This window comes from Hippopotamus amphibius, chromosome 9 (assembly GCF_030028045.1).
Source record: "Hippopotamus amphibius kiboko isolate mHipAmp2 chromosome 9, mHipAmp2.hap2, whole genome shotgun sequence".
NCBI lineage: Eukaryota > Metazoa > Chordata > Mammalia > Artiodactyla > Hippopotamidae > Hippopotamus > Hippopotamus amphibius.
This window is the reverse complement of record NC_080194.1, coordinates 12,385,342-12,409,804: the sequence shown is the minus strand read 5'-3', so window position 1 is coordinate 12,409,804 and position 24,463 is coordinate 12,385,342. Positions and strand designations below refer to the sequence as shown.

Genomic DNA, 24,463 nt, shown 5'->3' with positions numbered 1-24,463 from the left:
AAGTTTTAATTGCTAATTAATTGTAGCCTGCTGGCCTGATACCTGGCAACAAGTCAGTTTTAGAAAGTTGAGCAGTAAAGGAGTTAGTGTGGCTGCATTTGGTTGACTAGGTTGAAACAAAGTCCTTGTTGGCAAGTAAGGTCATAATTTAGCTAGTTACCATACCTATCACATTAATAATGTGGGTGGAGCTATTTTAGATTTCTTGCACTTGTAAGACATAAATATCTTGTTTAGGTCTTTGGTTATTTAATTCTTAGGAGATTTAATTGGATTCCCACAACAAACTAGCAAACCCTATTATGAATCATAGGAGTTAATACTTTAATTTTACCAGACTGGCTGATGTGAATAACTCTCTCTTTAATTGTTTAGTTTCTTGACAGACCTGGGTCAACATTGATTTTTCTTACATATCCCTTTAATATTCAGCATCACTAATCAGTAGGGTGGTTGAATCAACCATAGTCTGATAGAAATTTGGCAGTTGTGCTGTCTGTGCTTCTTAATGGTAAAACTGGACTGCTTGTTCTCAGACTCCTTTAATTATTCATTGCCATGTACAGGTGTACCTTGAGGATATTGCAGGTTTGGTTCCAGACCACTGCAGTAAAGCAGATATCTCAAAGAGAGTCACGTGAATTTTTTGGTTACCTACTGCATATAAAAATTTTGTTCACACTACACTGTAGTCTACTGAGTGTGCAATAATAGCATTATGTCTAAAAAAACCATGTACATGCCTTAATTAAAAAGTACTGTATTGCCCAAAAATGCTAACCATCCCCTGTGACCTCACTGAGTCATAGCAGTAACATCAAAGATTGCTGATCACAGATCACTGTAACAAGTGTAATAGTGATGAAACAGTTTGAAATATTGTAAGAATTACCAAAATGTGACATAGAGACATGAAGTGAGCAAGTGTTGTTGGAAAAATGGCACCAATAGACTTGCTCTATGCAAGGTAGCCACAAACCTTCAATGTGTAAAAAACTCAGTATCTGTGAAGTGCTGTGAGAAGCAGAAGAGAAACACAATATAAAACAAGGTATGCCTGTACTCATAAGTTGGTTGTGGAGCAGGTATATTGGGGGCCTTTAGACATTATGCTGATATACTTGCTATTTTACTTTTTTTTCAGATGGTGTAATGAAATTAAAAATTACAGTATATCATTTGATTTGGTTAGTTTTGTGCTTTGTGCCACTTGAGTTCAAGCTATCTTGTTCTTATATTCTACTTGACTTTACTAATTGACTATGAAGCCCTGGAGCTAGATAGATAATCTTTTGTTACCATTTCAAAATATACATTATTTGTGAAAATTAACTTCATAACATTTGTGGATATTTTCAGTAAAAAATAAAATCAGCCCATATGCTTTGCTCAGACACCTCCATACCACCACTCTAATTTAGGCAGCCATCAGCTCTTACCTAGAATCCTGCACTTGATTCTTATTTTAGCCCAGTTTGTTCTCCACAGAGTAGCCAGAATGATTATTTTAAAATGTAAATCAGATGTCTCCCTCCTGTTCAGAACCTCCCAGTGACTTACAGTTACGTTTAGAAGAGAAATCCAAAGTATGTACCTTGGTTTACAAGATCCGCGATCTGGCTCTTGCCTTGATCCTGTTTGTTGTATATCCTGTTTTCTACCTTATGTGCCTATACCAGCCACAAACACAAAGTCCTTTCTCAGGGCCTTTACACCTTATTTTCTTTTTGCCTGAAACTTTCTTCCACTGGTGTTTGCATGACTTGCTTCTTGACTTTGTAGGTCTATGCTCAGATATCACCTCACAGAGATCTCCCTTCATTGCCTTATCCAAATACAATGTACTCACTTTGGTCACTCATTTATCACGCTTCACATTTTCCTTAATCACTTATTAACCTGACACAATACAGGTGTTTTTACTTGTATGTGTATTTTATTCACTTATTACTTCCCATTATTAAAACTTCCTTATGAGCAAGGATTATGTATTGGCAGCTAACTCATCCCTTGTGTCTTGGACCAGGCTTGGCATGTTGAGGGCATTCTGATAATTGTTGAACAGGGCAGTATCCCATCATTCCGGAAGTTTTATTTTAATTTGAGTCAGTATCTAGCCAGGAACAACATATGAAAAAACGATTTGGCAAGGATCTTTGGCTATTTTTTACGGGCTGGTGTTTATGCTTTACACACACTTAAATAGGAATGCTGGTATTTTTAAATAAAGATCACACTTTAATTGTTCTACTTTGAGTTTCCTGCAGTGAGATGACCAAAAAGCATAATACATATTGATAAAAAGTGAGTCAAAAATTCAGTTCTTTTACTTTCTACTTGAATGAATCTTTTTATTTTTTAACTTTTACTACAAATTTTTTTGTATTATCAGTTTTTGGCCATAGCGTGTGGCATACGGGCTCTTAGTTCCCCCACCAAGGACTGAACCTGTGCCCCTTGCAGTGAACGTGGAGTCCTAACCACAGGACCACCAGGGAATTCTCTGAATGAATCTTTTTTAGATAGGAAATGTTACTGGTACTTGTGGTATTTGCTTATAATTTTTAACTTTAGGAATGTAGTAAAAGGTAATTTATATAGAAAGATCACATTGTGAATAGTGCATTGGGTCCATTACATAGTTCAAAAAGGAGCCATGACCCCTTCTCTTCCTAGCTTTCTCTAGCTTTTTTATTGTAAAATAGCATTCTAAGAACTAATGTGGGTTTCTTGAGGATATAAAATAGGTCAGGTAAAAATTTTCAAGACTCACACCACCTTTTCTCTTTGCCCAAACATGGGAGATTTGGGCTAACTAGAGGCTGCTGTTTTTGTTCCTGGGGTGTGGGCCTTCCTTTGGTCTGTACTTTCCTCACCTTCCAAAAATACTGTTAGCACTGTTTTTTCTTCCCTGTAAATTATGAACATTGGGGTAATGCCAGAAATGTACCTTGCTATTTCATTTTTGAAGGTTTCTAGATTTTAGACTTCTCCCCACTGTGGAAGGAGAAGAGGGGTAAAAGATAGTGTGGACCTTCTAGAACCTTCCCTTTACTTCAGGGGGTTGAGTACCAGTGTGAGTACCATTTAACTCTCGGCTGAATTGGCAGTGCTTTTTAAAAGTACTTGAAATGTACTCAAGTAATAGGACAGGGTATAAGTCGAAGGCCTTTGCTGGTTTATCTTTGTAATTGAGTATTCTAGCACATAGCTGCTTAGCTATGGGAGAGTATTTTTTTGTATGTTTTAATTAGTATCAAGGGAAATTTAAAAGACTAAGAAAACTACCAGTAGGAGCTTTATAATGAAAAGAAATAATTAAATGGTACAAAGTGGTGTTTCAGTACATAAGATCTTTTGGTTATTGTGGGTCTCTTGTGCTGTAGGCAGATGCCTCTCAGAAGATGTTTAATAATATAGCCTTTCACGTCGTTTGGAAGGAGAGAATTGTGTGCTCTTATACAATGTGTGCTTTCAAAAGTTTGAAATTTGTTGGAGAATTTTATTCCCCTTAGCTTAATATAGGAGAAAGACAGGGACTTCATTAATGTGTATTTTTCCCTATTGTTAATATGGAAATTTAAAGACAGGATTAAACTTTGATGAGACTGTATAAGACATTTCTTAAACCAGAAGCATGTAGGAAATCAGACAAATTGTAATGAGCTGTGTGAGTGTGTGTGAGAGAGAGGGAGAGTCTGTGTGTGTGTATATACATATGTATTTTTTTCTATTATAGTGGTTGGCACTTACCATGGTTCCCAGGACCAGCCTCATCAAGTGACTGGTAACCACCAGCAGCCTCCCCAGCAGAACACTGGATTTCCACGTAGCAGTCAGCCCTATTACAACAGCCGTGGTGTATCTCGTGGAGGCTCCCGTGGTACTAGAGGCTTGATGAATGGATACAGGGGGCCTGCTAATGGATTCAGAGGTAAAAACAGAAACAGAAAAACCCCCAAAAGCAAGTTCATGTTCTTTTCTGACTTGCACAATATATAGAAACATGTGATAAAGTTTTCAGGAAAAATATGTGTTTCTCTGCATTAGCTTCTTAAGTACAACATAAACATTTTTAGTATGTGTTGATATAGTCATTTAAATTGACAAAATTAGGACTGAGATTTTTTTGTGTGTTAAACCCATGTCTACTACTGTCCTGTAGGAGATACTGCTTTCTATAAATTATCAGACCTTATGGAGATTATTTTAAAGAATTATTTATTTATTTATTTATTTATTTGGTTGTGCCAGGTCTTTCAACAGGTGGGCTCCTCTTAGTTGTGGCTCGAGGGCTCCTTAGTTGCGGCACGTGGGCTCCTTAGTTGTGGGATATAGTTCCCTGACCAGGGATTGAACTCTGGCCCCTGCATTGGGAGTGCAGAGTCTTAACCACTGCACCACCAGGGAAGTCCCTGGAGATTTTTTATTGTTGTTTTTTTGTGTGTATGTGCATGGATGGGTGAAAATTTCATCTTCTAAGGCAATTAATGTATAAATAGATTGGATCAGGTTAAGAAAATAAGAAATTAGAAATAAGCTTGAATAACTAGCATGGCTTATTATAGTTTTTCAGTTCTTCCTTTGGTCAGTAGTGAGAAAGTAAAAATTGCTTGTGAAGATAAGAAAATTGTTTTTTGTTTTTTGTTTTTCCTCTTGTCCTGAATTTTAGGGGGATATGATGGTTACCGCCCTTCATTCTCTAACACTCCAAACAGTGGTTATACACAGCCTCAGTTCAGTGCTCCCCGGGACTACTCTGGCTATCAGCGGGTAGGTAAAATTGTATTAAAATATAAACCTTATCAAAATACTCCAATGAAAGGGACTAATGTAATTGCTTGATGGACTTGAGTAACTAAGTAATTTGGGGCTAATTTTGTACCTCTGTACAGAATACTTCTTTATGAAAAATGATGAGTTTTGCTTTTCTTAACACCCAGTATAGGTATTGATTTAATAGTCTGGAAAAAACAATGATTTTTAAGAGCAGAGAAATATATTATTGATCTTGAGAATAATAGAAGTATGATCACAGAATAACTTGTAGTAATGCTATATTTAAATGTCTAAAAGAATAAGAAGGAATTCTGTATTCTACAAGTGTTATTAGACTGTAAGAATAGAGATAAGTGGGTAAGCATTAAAAAATTACCTTTTCTTCAGTACTAACTAGGTTGTCTTTTAGGATGGATATCAGCAGAATTTCAAGCGAGGCTCTGGGCAGAGTGGACCACGGGGAGCCCCACGAGGTAATATTTTGTGGTGGTGATCCTAGCTCCTAAGTGGAGCTTCTGTTCTGGCCTTGGAAGAGCTGTTCATAGTCTGCATGTAGGTTACATGTTAGGAATACATTTATCATTTCCAGACTTGTTGCTAGGGATTAAATGAAATGCTCTGTTTCTAAAACTTATCTTGAACCCAAATTTAATTTTTTGAATGACTTTCCCTGTTACTATATAAACTGTCTTGAAAACTAGAACATTTCTCCTCCTCAGAAAAACTGTTTTTCCAACTGCAAATTATTTTTCAGGTCCTAAAACCTGCTAAATGTTTTTAGGAAGTACTTACTGAAACATTTTTGTAAGGCATTTTTGGAATGAGATTGAACATTTATATAAAATTATTATTCCTCTTTCATTTTTGAAACATGCATATTATATTTTAGGGCCAGAAACCTTTTAATGGCCGGTTAAGCCATAGTTCCATTTAGAGAACCATTTAGAAGTGATAGAACTAATCGAAATTTCAATGCCTTTTGGACCACTATTAGTGATACAAATGTCAAATTATTTCTGACTTTTAAACAAAACCTCCAAATTCCTAACTTACAGAACTATACTTAAAAAATTATAGGTTTCAAGAGTTTTTGGTTTCGTCTATTACTGTAGGAAAAGTAGTTCTTATTTGGGTAGGAAGTCAATCTAACAATTAAAAGTAGTATTTCATATGATCTGAAGTTCTAAATGGTTCTCTGATTTGAGGGAAGTTAAATTGAATAGATTTCCTCTAGATATTGGCCATAACGTGTATAAAATGTATATTAAGGAGGAATTACTTTGATTTCAATGCTAGTATACACAAGTAGAAACTGGCCAGCAAAAAAGGTGCATTTTTTTTTTCCTTTTAATTATGGATCACTTGAGAATTACTGACTTGAAGTATCAAAGGATATTTGCATGTGAATGTGGGTTATGTTCTTTCTCACCTTGTAGCATATTCTATGAAAGTTGAGTTGACTGGTAGCTAAAAATCTGTTTTAACAGCATGTAAAAAGTTACTTTATCTGTTACAAGTCATTATACAATTTTGAATGTTATGTAGTTTCTTTTTAACAGTTTAGGTAATAAGGTCTGTTTTCCATTCTGGTGCTTTTATTAATTTTGATAGTATGATGTTACTTACTACTGAAATGTAAGCTAGAGTGTACACTAGAATGTAAGCTCCATGAGAGCAGGTACCTTGTCTGTCTTCACTGCTGTATCTATTTCCAACGCCTGATGACAGTGCCTGGCACATAGTAGGCACTCAATAAATACTTGTTGAATGAATGAATGAATGAGTACTGGTGGAATACTCCATTAGCTCTACTCTTCTTTTAGCTAGAGAACATGAGCAGATTTGCGCATGACAACTTCCAGGACAGGTGAAACTTGAACACTGAAGACTTGACCTCTTAAACCTAATAATGTGGTGACAGGCTGCCCACATGCTTCTTGACTTCAGATGAAAATCTGCTTGAAGGCAAAACAAATAATATTTGAAAGAAAAACCAAATGCCATTTTTGTCTTCTAGGTCGTGGAGGGCCCCCAAGACCCAACAGAGGGATGCCGCAAATGAACACTCAGCAAGTGAATTAATCTGATTCACAGGATTATGTTTAATCGCCAAAAACACACTGGCCAGTGTACCATAATATGTTACCAGAAGAGTTATTATCTATTTGTTCTCCCTTTCAGGAAACTTATTGTAAAGGGACTGTTTTCATCCCATAAAGACAGGACTACAGTTGTCAGCTCTATATTACCTGGATATGGAAGGAAACTATTTTTACTCTGCATGTTCTGTCCTAAGCGTCATCTTGAGCCTTGCACATGATACTCAGATTCCTCACCCTTGCTTAGGAGTCAAACATAATCTACTTTAATGGGGTGATATCTCCATAGTTATTTGAAGTGGCTTGGAAAAAGCAAGATTGACTTTTGACATTGGATAAAATCTACACATCAGCCCTAGAGCTATTCAATGGTAATTGACAAAACTAAAATATTTCCCTTGAAAGGAAGATGGAAGGAGTGGAGTGTGGTTTGGCAGAATAACTGCATTTCACAGCTTTTCCAGTTAAATTGGAGCACTGAACATTTAGATGCATACCAAATTATGCATGGACCCTTACACATACAAGGCTGGCTCCCAGCCTTAGGCTTTGACACAGCACTATTCATCCTCTGGCCAGACGACTGTGGTTAAAACACACGTAAATTGCTTTTTAACAGCTGAAACTGTATAAGACAAAGCCAAAATGCAAAATTAGGCTTTGATTGGCACTTTTTGAAAAATATGCAACAAATAAGGGATATAATCTGGATGGCCGCTTCTGTACTTAATGTGAAATATTTAGATACCTTTTTGGACACTTAACAGTTTCTTTGACAATGGCTTTTGTAGGGATTGGTACTCTGTATCATTCCTTATGATGTACATTGTCTGTCACTAATCCTTGGATCTTGCTGTATTGTCACCTAAATTGGTACAGGTACTGATGAAAATCTCTAATGGATAATCATAACACTCTTGACATGTTTCTCCTGCAGTCTGAAAGTTTTTTAAAGAAAAAGATATCAAATGCCTGCTGCTACCACCCTTTTAAATTGCTATCTTTTGAAAAGCACCAGTATGTGTTTTAGATTGATTTCCCTATTTTAGGGAAATGACAAGTCAGTAGTTTCAGTTCTGATGGTATAAGCAAACAAATAAAACATGTTTATAAAAGTTGTATCTTGAAACACTGGTGTTCAACAGCTAGCAGCTTATGTGGTTCACCCCATGCAGTTAGTGTTACAAATTTTATGGTTATCTCCAGCAGCTATCTCTATAGTACTTGCACTTATCTTTTGTCTAACCCTAACTGAATTATCCATTTCTCATGGAGGTATTTATATTCAAAGTGGTGATTCCTTCCCATGGATGTATAGGGAGAGTCCCAAGTTTGATGGAGATGGACAGTTCAGTAATTTATGTACTATGTTGAAATTTGTGCTAGCAGTTGGAGCACTAGTTCTGGGTGCCTGTGAACTTAATGCTGCTTGTTGTATCCCACTTTGACTTCAAGGAGAATTAATCCCACCTGTTAAGCAAAGGCTACTAAACTAATGGTATTTTCTGTGCAGAAATTGAATTTAGTTTTCAGCCTTTAGCTAAGGAATTTCTCCAGTAGGTGCTCAGCTACTTTAAAAAGAGAAAAACCACAAAACTATTCTCAAACATTCATCATTAGACAACTGGAGTTTTTGCTGGTGTTGTAAGCTACTAAAATGGATGGTCTGTTGAACATTCCACATTTCAAAAGTTTTGTAGGGTGGTGGGGAAGGGTGGGGTCTTCGATGTTTATTTTAAAATAAAAGAAGTTCTTGACTTTTCTCATGTGTGGTTGTGGTACATCATATTGGAAGGGTTATCTCTTTACTTTTGCAAATAAGTATTTCTTCTGCTAGCACCTCCCCTTGTGTGCTTTAAATGACATCTGCCTGGGATGTACCACAACCATATGTTTGCTGTATTTTAGGGGGATAGATAAAATAGTGGTTTACTGGGTAATCCCTAGATGATGTATGCTTACTATCCTTCTATATATAAAACTAAATTTGCTATCTGTGTAGAAAATAATTTCATGACATTTAAAATCAAATTAGTTCTTTATACAGTGATCTCTATGAATCAGTTCAGAGATGGGATGGAGAGAAATGCTTTCTAGATTTCAAACTTCTATGCATTAGTGCAGATGTTGTGAATGTGTAAAGGTGTTAGTTTATTTCCATGTATGTTTTTTAAAGAATTGTTTGTTCTTTTTGAGATACTATACTTTTTTTTTTTTTTTTTGGCATTCTACCATTGTAGTCTAAATCTAAAGTTTTATGCCTCAATTCAGACTATATTTTTTAAAGCAGTGCCTCATTATGGGGCAGAGAACTTTTTAAAAAGTCCCATTAAGATCTGAGTCTGGTACTAAGTGTTCTGTATAATATGTGAATACTTGTCCTACCTGCAGGAGGCCTTGTTTGGGCAAATGCATATTTTAGCAGAGTTGAAAGAAAATGACTGTCTCGTGTGGTACTGTAGCTTCTTGGTATAGTAGGACTCCACATATAAAGTACTTTCATGTGAGTGCACAGTATCAATCATCTCCTGTGGACAATGAGACTTCTATTTTAAAGCTTTAAGGTAGAGTGTCATTGACTACCTTGGTTAGGGCAATTTTATTTTCAGATCCTAATATCCCTGAAGAATATGGAAGTGTTTTTCTGATCATCGTATCTTGATGTTAAAACGAAATCCGTTAAATATTTTTAATCAGTTAGCTCCTGCAGTTCTTTTGTCTCCTATGTATATGACTCTGTTATGTGGGAGACTTCACTTAGAGACATGAGACTGTATGTTTATTCTCAGAAGACTGATTAACTGAGATGCTCTGTTGACAAGCAATTCATAAAATGTAGAAGGTAGCTGAGTAGTCAGCCTCCTAAATGTCTTAGGAAATTTGTATTGTTCATTATATTTTCAATAATATATTTTATTGGGGGAATGGGATACAGGTAAGCACAGAGTTAAAACCCTTCATTTCATCTTTAAGCATCTGAATCCCTATCCCACTTCAGTTCTTATTAAGCACTCTTTGAAGATTTACTGACTATAAGTTATATCAAAAGAATCAGTATTGCCCTTGAGCTTCTCCCTTCTAAAGAGTTAATGGGGAGGGAAACCCCTCAGGAACATGAAAGTAATTTGTTAAAGCTCATCTCTACCCTTTCCCATTTTGAATTCTACAAAAATACTGGAAAAGACTAGTGAATGTTTTAAATTACATTAGATTAAATCATTAAAACCTTACTGTCCTTGACTGAAGTTTGCTTTAGTTGTTTATACCATCGAGCAAAGCTCTAAGTGAAGAAGTGCTGCTTGTGAGAGGAGAGAAAAAAAGCTTACATCTCTGGTAGCCTCACCTTACTTGTTAGACTACTACATTCTTCTCAATCAGGATTTCAATACCTTACTTTAACAGCTGTTCTGAAGCCTAATCCAGTGCCATGCAGAAGACTGGCTCCTTGAGTGTGTAAGTAGTGAAAGACCACCTGACTTAGTACAGATACTTTTTAGTGTTGTGTTCTTCTAATTACTGGCTTGCTTTCAGTACTGTATTTATATTAGGGAGCCATTGTATTAAGTCAGTAAACTAAAGCTTCATTCAGCAAATGTGGGTACTCTTTGCCAGGCCACCATTCCAAGCACTAAGCATTCAGTGGTGACAAAATCACTATGGTTCCTGCTTTCACTGAAGAGTCTAATCAGAGATGATGACATGATGACACTGAAGTATAGCAAAAGCCATGACGGAGCAATACGCTTGAGGATAGATTTAGGCCATGATAGGATATGATCTAGTCAAAATGATCAGGAAAGACTTTTTGAAAGGAGTAATTAAACTAAGGCTTGAAGGATGAGGAGAAGGAGTAAACTAGTAAAGAAGGGAAAAGAACCGCGTGTCCACAATCTCCAGTGACTGAGCAAGGATACCTGGCTCAAGTGAAAAGTACAGATTTGGTAGAGCTAGAGAGGCTGAAGCAACAGGTAAGGGCTACTAAGAACAGCTTCGTAGTTCTATTCCATGTTAAGTTTTGTCTCTTAACAGTTGGAAACTAAGGATTTTTAAGCTGTGTGTATAGGAGGTGGGATTGGGGGAGAGAGGATGGTGGGTCATCTAATAAAATTGCCACTTAACACTCAGTTCAGGGAATTCTCTGGTGGTCCAGTGGTTAGGACTCCGTGCTTTCAGAACTGTGGGCAGGGGTGCAATCTCTGGTCAGGGAACTTAAGATCTTGCAGGCCGTGAGGAGTGGCAAAACAAAAAACAGGGCAGTGTTGAGAACAAAATATATGGTGCAAGAGATGACTATTGTAGTAGCCCCATGTAAGAAATGATTTCAATAAAGTGGAGGGTGGTAGTGAATGGGATTCTACATATTTCCTATCTAATTGGCCACTGCTTGGTGTCTTGCTGAGTTCTCCCGGCATTGGTTGCAGACTTCATCCCTAGCTAACGTTCTTCCCTAGGTGATCTTATCCAATGCCATGACTGACTACAATCAGTATTGTAGTCACTCATAAGTATTTCTAGGTCCCAAACTCCCCCAAACAAACTCATACTCAGTATCTTGACTTGAATGTCATGAATATTTGAAATTGATCTCTTGATGAACCAACATCCAGTTGCCCAGGGCAAATATCTTGGATGTCAACTTTGATTCCCTTTCATACCTTGTATTTTATAGTCCTTAAGCAAATACACATGGTTCTACCTTGAAAATATATCCAGAGTCAACTAGTACTTGTGATGACACCACTAACAGAACAGGTAGTAGCTTATAATGGTTCTCCCTGTTTCTGCTCTTGCTCTCCTGTAGTACTTTTTGCACAGCAGCCAGATTGAGCCTTTCAAGAGGGCAAATCAGATTTTGCCACTTTCTGTTACTCAGACTCCAGCGGTTTCCTGTCTCACCTAGAATTAAATTCTGAGTCTGTGGCCTATGTGCCCTTAATTTATCTGGCCTAACTTCCTACCGTTTTTCCTTTTGCTCATTGTACTCTGGTCACACTGGCTGCTCTGCGGAGACTCTTCCCATCTTAGAGTCTTCATGTGTTACACTCAATGCATGGGAAAGCTTTTCACTCAAATGTTAAGGCTTGTTCTTTCTAAATTCAGGTGTTTGCTCCAGGTCACCACTTCAGAGTCCTTTCATGTCCATCTCTAAAGCAGTGCCTTACTTTTTACTCACTGGATACTTTCTTTTTAACACTATTGGTATCTAGATGTAAGTTTCACGAGGGATAGGACTGTTTTGGTCACTCTCTTGTGTCTAGCATATTGACATTTTATTAAGGGAATTACAAAAATATGATGGGTGTTGGACTAGATGGGTGGTGCTGCTGATTACATTAGATTTGGAGGTAAATTTTGATTTGAGGAAGGAGTTTAAGGAAGAAAGGCAAATGAGTTCGGCTTCCACATTCTGATTGAGGCATCAGAGAAATGTTAAGCAAGCAGTTGCATTTGTTAAGTTCAACCATCTGGCCCCCCCCAAACAGCTGCTTGACCGAGTTCATCTGGGAGTGGGGGTGGAGGGGAAATGATTGAACGAAAGCACAGGCCCAGAGCTGGTTTTCAGAAGAACGCCTGCATTTGACAACCAGATACAGGCCTAAAAGGAGCCTGCAAAGTACAGCAGCAGCGATAATGGATAGAAAATCTACAGAATCCCAGACAGGTCTACAAGGTCATCACTGAGGATGAGGAGTGTCGAGTTAGCTGAATGAGATAGATCTGCTGATCGAGTTTGCCCAATTTGTCACATTAAAATAGAAATTACGCACAGATCCCTGGAGCCAGTCATGTCGCATAACCGGGCTAACACTGAAAACCCTGGGTCACTTACCGTGCGCTGCCCCGACCTGTCTGGGCACCCGAGCTAGCCCCAGCGCAGTGACAGGCCCTGCGGGTGCGGACATCTGCTCATTCTGCCCTCCGTAGCCACGGTATCTTGATAGGAACATGAAGAGGCAAATGACACGCGGCATCACAGCTACGGCGCGCAGAAACGAAACCGCACAGCCGCAGTTGCTGTAGCTCCGCCTCCGGGGCCTCTGATGTCATCACTCAGAGACAGGGACGAATAAGGGCCCCTCTCGCTCCCCGTCGCCGCTTCGTTAGTGCGCCGGCGCACGCACCGCCAACCAGTGCCTGAGCGGCACGCGCGTCACGGAGGGAGGCGAACCGGGAGAGGCGGAGGCCAGGCATTCGCTAGGGACACTGCTGCTCCAGCCTCACCAGCAGAAGTTCGGTGCTCCCACGTGCTTCCGCTTCGCTGTTGGCTGGAGTTCGCCCGGCTCGGGGCGCAGGTACCCATCACGGGATGGCTAGGGATGAGTGCCGAGGTCGGTGTGTCCATGTCCTTCTTGGGCCCGGAGGAGACTGGCTCCGGAACGAAATCTCTGCATCCGTGCTGATGCGCGGCCCATGCCGAGTGCCTCCCAACCTGGGCGTTCCTAGATGACAGGACCCTCTTCCCCAGTAGGCGGTCACTCTCGGGAGTGCTTCTCGAGCGTTCTGGCGGGTTGCTCCTCTAGAGGCTCTGGGTGGGATGGGGTGGAATGGGGTGAGTGGGTAGGTGACCACACTTTTGCTTTCCGCCGTGCCTCCCCCCAGTTCCTGATTGCAGCACCCGGCATTGAACTGAGGCAGTCTAATTTCATCCATATCCTGCCACGCTCTTAGCTACTTCACTACGCTGGTTCGTTTATACTCCGTATTCAGCAGGCACGTTCAGGACTTTGTTTTGTTTGCCGGTGCACCCAGAATGGTGCCTGGCACACAGATGCTGTGTATATTTGTTAGACTAATAGATGAATAAGTGAAAAATAATCATTTCTCTTCCTTCAAGGCCCTTCTCATCCATTAAGCCTTCATTGGCAACTCCAGCCTACAATAATCTCAGACTTTCATCAGACCACTGTAGCAATTAGCTTTACATCTAATTTTATCTGTCTTTAGACAGATTATCCCTCGTTTCTTTCTGCTAAGTATTTTCTCTAAGGAAAATGAAAGCTCCTTGAAGTCAAGGCTTTACGTGGTACTACTTCTGGGGCTCCCACAGTATATAGAACAAAAAGCAATAATTAGTTGTTGATTGGTTGTGGAGTTTTGTGTGGCCAGCATCTCAGCTGACAAGCTGGGCAGGTTGGTGAACTGGAAAGAGTTCAGGCTTTGGAATCAGGGGGGAGCTGAATGTGAATCCTGTCTCTGTCACTTTTCTTCCTTGGGGTACTTGAATATTTATATTTGGTCCTTTCTTTATAAAATAGGAGCCATTGATTGTGACATAGTGTTTTACAGTAAGACTGAACTGCTAAAATCCATGCTGGGATTGCGAGGTTAGAAAGACAATTAAAGCAGGGTTAAGGTTCAGTTAATGAGCTTTATGTGTAGAATGCTGCAAGCACTGAAGTTTCTAAGTAACATGTCATTTTTATTTTTACATCGTAGCAATGTAATTGGTATTTCTGATGTTTTGTTGGTGTATTTATTGTAATGATGCAATGTTCTATCATATGTAATCACAATACTTGAAATCTCTCATACAGGCTTCGGTATAGTTTTCCCTTCCTTGAGGAAACAATTGGACACATTCCATCATAGTAATATTCATTGATTTTTTTTCCTGACTTTGTTAGTAATACATGTGAATTTTAAAAAAAGCCCAGCAAGACACCAAAAAACAAAAGAACAAAATAGAATCATCTGTTATCTCACCATCCATAAGTAACTACTTTACATTTTGGTGTTTTCTTCCAGTCTTTTTTTTTTTTCTCTACATATTATACATGCATATCCTGCCATGTTATCTTCTAGTAAGCGTCTATATCCATATTCTTAGATGATTTTTGAAAATGACTTTGAACAAATTTTTTTGTAAACTACCTTAATTTCCCATAGATATGTCATATGTTTTATGTATATATATCTATATCTCTGTGTGTGTGTGTGTGTGTGTATGTATATATATATTTTTGGCTGCATTGGGTCTTCATTGCTGTACATGGGCTTTAGTTGTGGCAAGCAGGGGCTTCTCAGTGCAGTGGCTTCTCTTGTGGAGCACGGGCTCTAGGCGCATGGGCTCAGTTGTTGTGGCTCACGGGCTCTAGAGCGCATGCTCAGTAGTTGTGGCACCTGGGCTTAGTTGCTCTGTGGCATGTGGGATCTTCCCAGACCAGGGATCGAACCCATGTTCCCTGCATTGAGAGGCGGATTCTTGACCACTGCGCCACCAGGGAAGTCTCATATCATATGTTTCAATCATTCTTTTTTTGAACATTGTTTCTGATTTTTAAAAAACTCCTCCATAGGGATGTGAATTACAGCTTCCCTGTTGAGTTCCCATGCTGAGGAAACATTTTCTTCACCTTTCAAGCCTAAGTTTTGTCACTTAAAAAAATTAGGCTGATGTCTTCCCTAGGGAGCTGTTTGAGGATTAAATAAGATGATACTTGTAAATGTGCCTAGCTCAGCCCTTGGCCCCACAGGAGGCAGCCAGCTAATGTTCCTCACCCAGAACCTGGATGTTCATGTCCAGGTGTGTTTCCTTTCCTCTGTTTTAGTGATAGTTCTTCACCATGCATCGGAAGAGAGTGGATAACCGAATCCGGATTCTCATTGAGAATGGGGTAGCTGAGCGGCAAAGGTCTCTCTTTGTTGTGGTCGGAGATCGAGGGAAGGATCAGGTAAGACCTGGTAAATGCTTCCTGACTTACTTTGTGTCCTGTTCCAAAGAGTCAGCATGTTACAGACCCTCTGGGGTTTCACACATAATGACATTAAGGTCCCTTTGACTGGTTTTCTTTAAGGTAAATGCCTAGTGGGAACATTCGTTTATTTCTTGGAAGTGATAGATACTCAATACTTAGAATTATTAGCAGACAAGTTTACAGCTTTTGATACGTGGGGTGGTGGACAGAGCACAAGGGTAAATCTACGTGACCTGGCTTCTAGTCCCAACCTGGGCACTGCTTGCCTCATGGTCTTGGGCCTGGCTGTCCTGCAGGTCTCTTCTGGCTCTGAGATTCTGTGGCTTTTTTCTGTGGCAGGTGGTCATACTCCATCACATGTTGTCCAAAGCAACTGTGAAGGCTCGGCCTTCGGTGCTGTGGTGTTATAAGAAAGAGCTGGGGTTTAGCAGGTAAGCCGTGCCCTTTGAGTGTCCCATCCTACTTCCTATCCCTGCTTATTAGTTAAATGCTAGGAAATGACTCTTTGACATAGTTTTTCAGGGATTGTTAGTGAAGGTGCTATCTCTGAGGACACTTCCAGTAGAGAAAAATAATAGAGCTGATGTCCTTTCTTCATTCCTGACAATAAATTTCAAATGCTTTTCATGCACTTTTAAGTCCCCAGCCCAATTCCTTGCTTTCTGCACATGATTTTTCTTCCTAGTTTTCTCAGCTGATCAAACCCATCGAATAATGCAAGTTCTTTCAATTGCTCTTAGAAGTTACCAACGACCCGATGCCTAATGCAACAAAATTTCCCCTTCTTTCTGCTTCCTTTCAGAGCTCTTCCTCTAGTAGTCCACCGCTGTGTTTGACAATTGGCTGTTCTTATTTTCTGAAGTTGTGGAACTTAAGACTTCTCATAGAAAATAGCAGACCTCCAACATAAATGCACTGAGGCACAAAGGGAATTTATTGAAGTACAGTTGACCCTTGAACGATGCAGATTAGAACTGCAAGCCTCCACTTATACATGAATGCTTTTTAGTAGTAAATACTACAGTACGACATGGTCCATGGTTGGTTGAATCCTCTGATGCGGAGGAACTGCGATTATGGAGGGGCCGACTCTTAAGTTAGACGCAGGTTAACCCCAAAGTTTTTCAGGCAGTATATGGGCTAGCTCCTGAAGTCTGCAGGTTTGGGATTTCAGCTCTGCCTTGGGCGTAGTCTAGAGCCGCAGTGCTGACGCCCCGGTCCTTGCTCAGTCCCTCATCTATGCCTGTCTGGTCTGTTCTTTCCCACTTCAGGGCAGCTTTCTGCCTTTTGTGGTCCTCATCGCAGAAGCAGCACTTGCGTTTTACATGGTTTGGGTCTACACAGAAACCAGTCTTTCTCCCAAATGCTTTTGGAAAGATATCCACCCCTGGGCCAGAGGAGGTAGGGCAGGTTACCTAGTGGGAACCTGGAAGTTCTACCTATGACCATGTGTGTGGAGGAGTTTGGAGTGTGGGGTGCTGTTCGTTGGCTGATAACTCTAGGGTCACCTCAGAAAATCTCTCCTATCTTTGCTTCTGTGACACTTACTCAGACCACCTTCCTGAGCTCTTCTCTCCCCCTGACCTCGTCTCCTCCCCTAGACCCAGCTCTCCCAGCTCGCCTGTGTGATTCTGTCCTTGGGCTTCTCCCTCCTGTATCCTCAGATGTGTTTGTCTCTGGGATGGGCTCTGAGATCGTGTCTCCAGCTCTGGCTGCTGTCTGCTGTCTGCTGTGGCGAAACCGCCTGCCTTCGCCCCGCTCCCTCCTCCGCTCGGGGTGCCACTTCCACCTCTCTGTCCTCACCTGCTGAGGTGCTGCCCACCTTGCAGGGCCTGTCTCCTTCAGGAAGCCTTTCCTCAACCCCTCAGTCACAGCGCGTGACCCCTCCGCCCTCTTTAGTCCTTGTCTCCTCCTACAGTGCTTGTCCCCCGACCTTCTCTCTCCCTTGGAATGTGGTCATTTGCCCACTAGTCTTTTTTAGCTTTCAGATAAGTTCATTTAGTGAGACGGCCTCTCCTGCTTATCTTTGTATTTCAGTATTTTCAAGTGATCTGACGTTTGTAGTCAGTTAATATTTGTTGAATTGAATGTATTATTAACTGGCTCTAAAATTATTTTCATTTTACTTAAGTACCAAAGGCTGAATTAGTTCCTATCCTTTGGTCTTAAAAAGACTTGATTCTGCCTAAAAGTAACTCGATTTTGAGTAGATAGTTTTGCCTTTTTAAAGAAAAATTATAAAAGCTTTATTGTAAGAAGTATGAAAAATACAGAAAAATCACAAAAGTGAAAATAAAAAACACCATAATTTCAACACATACACAGTGTTAGCATCATGTAGTATGTAGTTTTAAACCATAATTGGTATATTTGTTCATAATTGGGCAGGTAATAAGCATTTTTAATACAGATTGAGAATAAAGCCTGTTGCCTGTCAGCAGAATTTTCAGTTTCTGGCGCTTCTGATTCTCACTGATGTTCATTTAGTAAGTGTCAGATGGGTGCAGAGTTAGGCAGTTCACAGTGTTCTGGGCAGGTTTGCCTTTCAAACCTAACGCACCTGATTTCACTTTGGAAACTCCTGTCTGCGCCCTGTCACCCTCCCAGCCCTGTCTTGCTGTGGCAGAGCATTGGGTTGAAGTGGACGCGAAGTCACGGACTGGGGACGTGGAGGCCCGGGGGTGTGGCCTTGGCTCTACTAGTCAGTTAGAGAGCTATGATAAAATGTTGCTCCTCTGTAACCCTTGATTCTGGAGTTTTCTTCTCTCTTTTCTCTAAAAGAAAGAGTTCATTGACAGTTGGGTATTCAGAGTTTTTTAAGACAAAAGAAAAGTTCAGGGATTTCGGAGAGATGTCCAGATTCCATTCCAACCCTTATATCCTCTGTCAGTGTTGTCTTAGGTTAGAGCTGCCCTTGAGGATTTGATCCCACCATCTGGGAAGGAAGTGGATGATTTCATTTAGGAAAAATGAATAAAATAACCTGCCATCATGATGCCTCTCCCAGGTTCTCTGGGAAGCAGTGCTGTGTGGTTGAAGTGTTGGCTTGAGACTGAGATAATGAGTCCACCAAGGTTTGGTTTCAAGCTCTGGCTCAATGTGAGGTTTAGGGACTCCCATTACCCTTTTTGTAAAGTGAGGTATCAAATTGTCAGGGTTCACACACAGACTTACACTGTTTCCCTCCGAAGCCCATCTGCTCTAATGCCTCTCCAGTTTCCTTCAGCTTTAAAGTGAGGGGATGAGCCCTACAATGTCCAAGTTCGCTTCTAGCTCTGAAAGTCTAAGTGGGTGATCACTGAGCCTATCCCCTGCCCCCAGTTCTAGCCTCTCCGGTTAACTGGCTCTCATGGGATGGGGGGTGATTGCAGTCATCGGAAGAAAAGAATGCGACAGCTGCAGAAAAAGATAAAGAACGGGACGCTGAACATAAAGCAAGATGACCCCTTTGAACTCTTCGTAGCTGCCACAAACATTCGCTACTGCTACTACAACGAGACCCACAAGATCCTGGGCAATACGTTTGGCATGTGTGTTCTCCAGGTGGGTGACTTCCCCCAGCCTGTGACTGGGGTCAGAGCGTTGAGGGGTGCTTGGGCTGCCTGGTTACCCATGAGAACAGGTGTACAGAGAGGAAAGAAGACTCACGCATACTCCCCTCCCCACAAGCTTTATCAGTGGAAGACTTGGCCACTTTCCAAAGGAACTTGATAACTCACCCACATTAAAAGAACATTTCTACCTAAAGCAGCACTTGCCTAGAGATACTCAAACTGGCCGTGATGCTCCATCACAGCTTTGTCTAACCGGCTTGAGAGAGCACCGAATTTTGAGTGACCCTAGGACCCCAGATCCTTGTTAGAACTAACTGAAGACTTCTGTGGCCAGAGAGTGGGTGGGCCTCGTTGTAACTAACTGGGTGCAGACCTGAGTGCTCATACATCCTATCCAGAGTGCTTGGCTGAATACCCGCCCCCCGCCTTCTAGTCCTTAACGTCTCCTCACTGTCCCCGCTCAGAGAACTGCCTGGTGAATTACTTCACGGGGATGTATTTTCTCTTGCTTGGCAAGTTACTAGATTGTTTCACATTTTTCTTTGTTTTAAGCTCTGGTGGTGTTTGTTTTATTCTTTGATTCTTTGACTCCTGTGACTCCATCTGCTGCCCCGCCTCCAAAAGAAAACATTTAAGCTCAAATCCCTACATTTAGGCACACGTTCCCACAATTTGATATGTATTTATTATATGCATGTATTACTGTGATTACATATGTTATAAAACGTACCTTATAAAATATACATTAGGAAATGAGGTGGGAAATTTCAAATAGAGGTTCTGGTTTTTCTTTCTGCACCACAGTGGGTTGTCCGTACACCGCTGGCTTACATCCCACCTTGGAGGCTGAAAAGAGCATTTTGCCTGTTCTCACCCCATCACTGACTGGTAGGGAGCTGCTTCTGCTCACCACCGTTACCAGGTGTGGTGAGGATGGCTCCTTCAGGCAGTGGCGCCCCTGTGTGGTGCAGTCAAACAGTTTCCATCTATGAACAGAGCAGAAAATGCATGTGAGGTATTTCTGAAATTCAGGTGTGAATCAGTGAAGATTGGAGGACTTCTTTCCAAATAAGATTTTATCAGGGATTAAGGGAAACACTTTGACAAAACCAGGTACACCTGTTCTCCAGGGCTGGGCTCTCTTCTGTGGTCCCCTAAGTAAGGGACAGTGTGTGTGTGGGTCCTGGTGAGTTGGTTTCAGGGTATGGTCTTGAGTTTGTACTCTGAAGCCCTCCTTGTACCTTATCACCTGGTCCCCGATTAAGCTTCCCCATGGGTGCTCTTTGCATCACCAGCCAGTTCTAAGATCTCCTTCTTCCAGGATTTTGAAGCGTTGACTCCAAACTTGCTGGCCAGGACTGTAGAAACAGTGGAAGGTGGCGGGTTGGTGGTTATCCTCCTGCGGACCATGAACTCACTCAAGCAGTTGTACACAATGACCATGGTAAGTGTCGGTTTGTTTGTTTGTTTTTACTTGATTGTGGGAGTTCAAATCAATCTGTGTTTTTGCTACTTTCTTTTAAGAATTCTTATCGAGCAACTCCTGTGAGCGGTCAGTGTACTGTCTGGGCTGGGAGCTCTTTGACTGCAACTGATGAGAAAGTTACTGCAGAGAAGTCTCAGTGGCCCTGGGTGTGCTTAGGAATCTCTGAATTGTGCCTGTGCTTTCGGCATTTGCAAATTCCACGCAGTGAGCTTCGGATATGATGCAGCTGTTGTGTAAATCTCTAAAATAGTATTCCACAGAGAGCCACGCCAGTGCTGACATTTGTGTGCTACAAAAGAGCACCACGCACAGTCCTCACCTGCCCTTACCCTAATGAGCAATGGAGGGGCATTGCCGTCCCACTCTCAGGGGGGCAGAAACGTCCTCTCCAAGGGGTGGGGGTGGGGTGGGGTATTTCTCTCCCCAGGCTGAGGACATGGCTGGAAGTAGGGAAGTGTCTCCCTGGATGCAGAGCTGGTTTTGCCATGTGGGTGTTCCGAGTAACTGGTTTTGAGTCATGTCCATGGCCAGCTGCTCAGGAACTGTTAGGATCGGCCTCAGGATTTGGTGAGCTGCGTTCATCTGGTGAAATGGACTTTCCTCAAATCTTGGTGCCTGCTTCCTGCTCCCCGCCGCCTTACCTCACCCCAGCCCCTCTAGCCTCCTCGGAGGTCCTCAGATGTACCCTCTCCCCTTAGCACGCTCTCACGTGAAGGCCTTCACACTGGCTGTTCCCGCAGGAATGTCTGCTGGCTCACTTCCTCCCTTCAGTCCAGCCCCTGCCCAGATACGACCTCCTCAGTGTGGCCGCCTCTCACACCCCACGTGGAATATGTGGTTCACCTGTCACTTCTCAACCTGTTTCATTTTGCTTCAAAGCATGTTACAGCCACCAAAGTTAGATATTTATTTGTTTATTGCCTGGCTTCCTGTGCTAGTCTCCAAACTTCATGGGATCAGGGACTTAGTTTTCCTCCCTGGTATATTCCCTGATCCCAGAAGAGCCCTCCGGAAATCTGCGAGTGAACGAATGTCTGTGCCCACATCACTCTTTTGTTCTTCCTCCCTCACTTGGCTGCCTGCTTATCACTTCAGAGGGCCTTCCCTCTCCACCTTATATAAGCAGTCGTTCCCCCCCACCCTCCCCCACTGGCTGTCACTGCACCCTGGTTTTCATTCATAGCACTTGCCAGAAGTTACATCTGTTTAATTGTTTGTCTCTGTCCAACCATTTGACTGTAAGGTTTATGAGAATAGGCGTCATGCTTTACTAAACATCTGTGTGTACCCAGCTTGTCTGGTGCTGGCATGTGCATTTTATTGAACGAATGGGAACGTTTTGCTCTGCTGGATAAAATGTGGGAGAAGTCCTAAGTGAGGTGAGGGGACATTTGTTGAGATAAGCAACATTGCATTCAGTGTCTGAGTCCAGCTGCAGCAAGTGGCATTCGGCCAGTTTACCACAGCAGGTTAGGTAGGAGTAGATCTGGTTTCTAGCAGCATGGCCGGTGCCTCTTTTACCCCAGGGTTGCTTGCTGGAACTTCTGCACACTTGGACGCTGAGCCTCAGCACTATTTGGGTGCCTCTGTTAATGGATGCTGTCTCTTTTAGGATGTGCATTCAAGATACAGGACGGAGGCCCATCAGGACGTGGTGGGAAGATTTAATGAGAGGTATGTCTGGAGCACGTTTCTCACTTCCTCAGCTGTGGAGAGCCACAGCGTGGGAGCATTTTCATCTTGGACACGGCTGAAAGCTGTAATCTGTCGAAGTGAAGGTAGTGCAGGAGCCCCAGATGGTGAGATTCTCACCGGCAGCGGTAGTTGTGCAGCTAACTGGAAGCAATAAAAGTGAGAGGAAGCCTGGGGCCTGGATTCTGTCTTGCCTCTGGCCCTCACCACGTTGCTCTCCCGCTCTGGCTCTTAGCCTGCGCATCTGTCAAAGGGGTGATTTGTCTGGACCACTTTCCCCAGATGTGTTTCACAGAACACTAGTATTTAAGAGGGACCTTACGACAAAAGGGTTTTCTGGTTCAATATGTCTGGGATATGCTGATGTGGTTTTTCCTTTCCGGAGATTCACATGAGCCTGCTGTAGCCTCTGAAATATCTTGCAGCACCAGCGACCCCAATTTATTTGACCACAGAGCCCCTTTTAGGGAACACCAGTTAGCAACCTATGAAACACCTTAAGAAGAAAGACGCCGTGGCCTAGATCAGCGGTTCTCAGCCGGAGCAGCTTTGCCTCTGGGGAGACTTGGTGGTGTCTGGAGACACTTTGATTGTCATGAGCTGGGGTGGGGCGGGAGGTTGGTGGTGGTAGAGGCCAAAGATGCTGCTAAACAGCTTAAAAGGCACCAAAAACCCCTCCAACAAAGAATTGTCTGGTCCAGAATGTCAGTGGTGCTGAGGTTTAGGGATTCTGGCCTGGGTGAACCGTGGGACCTAATTTCAACCATGTCTGAAGATGCTCAGCAGAAGGAGTGGGCCTGGAGGTCGCCCAGTGCGACCACATGGAAGTGAAGCCTGTGAAAGTAGTATGGGAGGCCCTTTTCTTACAGTTGTGGGAGAAACTTGTTTTTCTACATGCAAAAAAATGTTTGTATTATGATGCTAGAGAGAGCTTTCCTCTCCACCCTTTTATTTTTTCTTCCTTGTGGCAGAAGCTCAGTCCATTTGTATGTGTGTGTTTCCCTGTGTGGCTGGTGAGCATGTGTGGGGTGGCTTTGGAGTTCCCCATTCAAGGAGACACTTAGCGCTAAAGGGTGAGCCTGGGAGGATGGGGGAAGGGCCAGGGGACCCCGGAGAGTGGGGCTCTGCGCAGCAGGAGCGCTCGTAATCAGTCTCTTAAGGGAGTTCCCCGTTTTCTTGTTTGCTCTATAAAGCATGTTCAGGTGCCTTGCAAAGGAGGCTGGGAATCATCTGGCGCTGCTCTCCAGAAGATGGTTTTGGCTTTCTCCAGCCTTCTGAGAGACGTGGGGCTAGATAATTTTCCTGAAGAAAAGCCCTTCCCTTGTTGTGTAGACATTGCCCCCAGCACCTCACGACGGTGGTTTTGTTCCTCAGGTTTATTCTTTCTCTGGCCTCATGTAAGAAGTGTCTCGTCATTGATGACCAGCTCAATATCCTGCCCATCTCCTCCCATGCCGCCAGCATTGAGGCCCTACCTCCCCAGACCCCGGTGAGCTGCCAGGGTCCGGGACCCTGGGGGAGGCTGTGTTTTCTGTGCTGACTCTCCTGTGGCAGCGGCAAACCTTCTCCTCTCCTCTCTGGTAGGATGAGAGTCTTGGTCCTTCTGATCTGGAGCTGAAGGAGCTGAAGGAGAGCTTGCAGGACACCCAGCCAGTGGGCGTGTTGGTGGACTGCTGCAAGACCCTAGACCAGGTGAGCGTGCGTTCGGAACATCCCCCTCCCAGTCTGAACCTCGCGGAGGGGAGAGAGAGCAGGCAGAGACCGAAAGAAGCCAAGTTAGGACAAGACTTGGCTCCCCCGTGGGGAAGGGGCCTTTTCTGTTGTTCACACTCAGGCGCGCAGCAACAGCATGGGTTCACAGCAGAACGCCGGGCTTACCTCCCCTTCCCCACGTTAACAGTTCAGGGAGCGGGGGGTCGGGGGCACATGGGTTACATTTAAAGAGGAACGCCTCCAGCACAGGGTGATGGACCTGTGTCCTTTTACTTTCATTGAATTTTGATGACATAAGGTTTTTACTTATGCCTTGTTCATAAGTGAAGAGAACTGGAGGCTCCAGTGTGAGGGCTGATGAGGGCCCTGTGATGAGGGTCCTCTGTGTACTTGATCTCTAGGTACAGACTGCAGGCTTGGCGGCAGCTGCAGGATGCATTTCTG

The 24,463-nt window shown here is 42.5% G+C and overlaps 2 protein-coding genes across 2 annotated transcripts in view; both read left to right on the top strand.

Annotated features, from left to right (window-relative positions):
* CAPRIN1 (cell cycle associated protein 1) overlaps window positions 1-8,007 on the top strand; it is a 33,130-nt gene extending 25,123 nt beyond the window's left edge. Inside the window, exons 16-19 of the mRNA XM_057748127.1 lie at window positions 3,740-3,934; window positions 4,673-4,773; window positions 5,189-5,252; window positions 6,797-8,007. Coding sequence (XP_057604110.1) covers window positions 3,740-3,934; window positions 4,673-4,773; window positions 5,189-5,252; window positions 6,797-6,861 — 425 coding nt within the window. The 3' untranslated portion in view covers window positions 6,862-8,007. The remainder of the gene's footprint in view (window positions 1-3,739; window positions 3,935-4,672; window positions 4,774-5,188; window positions 5,253-6,796) is intronic.
* Window positions 8,008-13,042: 5,035 nt separating this feature from the next.
* The window catches only part of NAT10 (N-acetyltransferase 10), a 38,653-nt gene continuing 27,232 nt past the window's right edge, over window positions 13,043-24,463 (top strand). Inside the window, exons 1-8 of the mRNA XM_057747786.1 lie at window positions 13,043-13,171; window positions 15,428-15,550; window positions 15,914-16,005; window positions 18,946-19,117; window positions 20,450-20,572; window positions 22,227-22,288; window positions 23,681-23,795; window positions 23,891-23,998. Of these exons, the coding sequence (XP_057603769.1) occupies window positions 15,443-15,550; window positions 15,914-16,005; window positions 18,946-19,117; window positions 20,450-20,572; window positions 22,227-22,288; window positions 23,681-23,795; window positions 23,891-23,998 (780 nt within the window). The 5' untranslated portion in view covers window positions 13,043-13,171; window positions 15,428-15,442. The remainder of the gene's footprint in view (window positions 13,172-15,427; window positions 15,551-15,913; window positions 16,006-18,945; window positions 19,118-20,449; window positions 20,573-22,226; window positions 22,289-23,680; window positions 23,796-23,890; window positions 23,999-24,463) is intronic.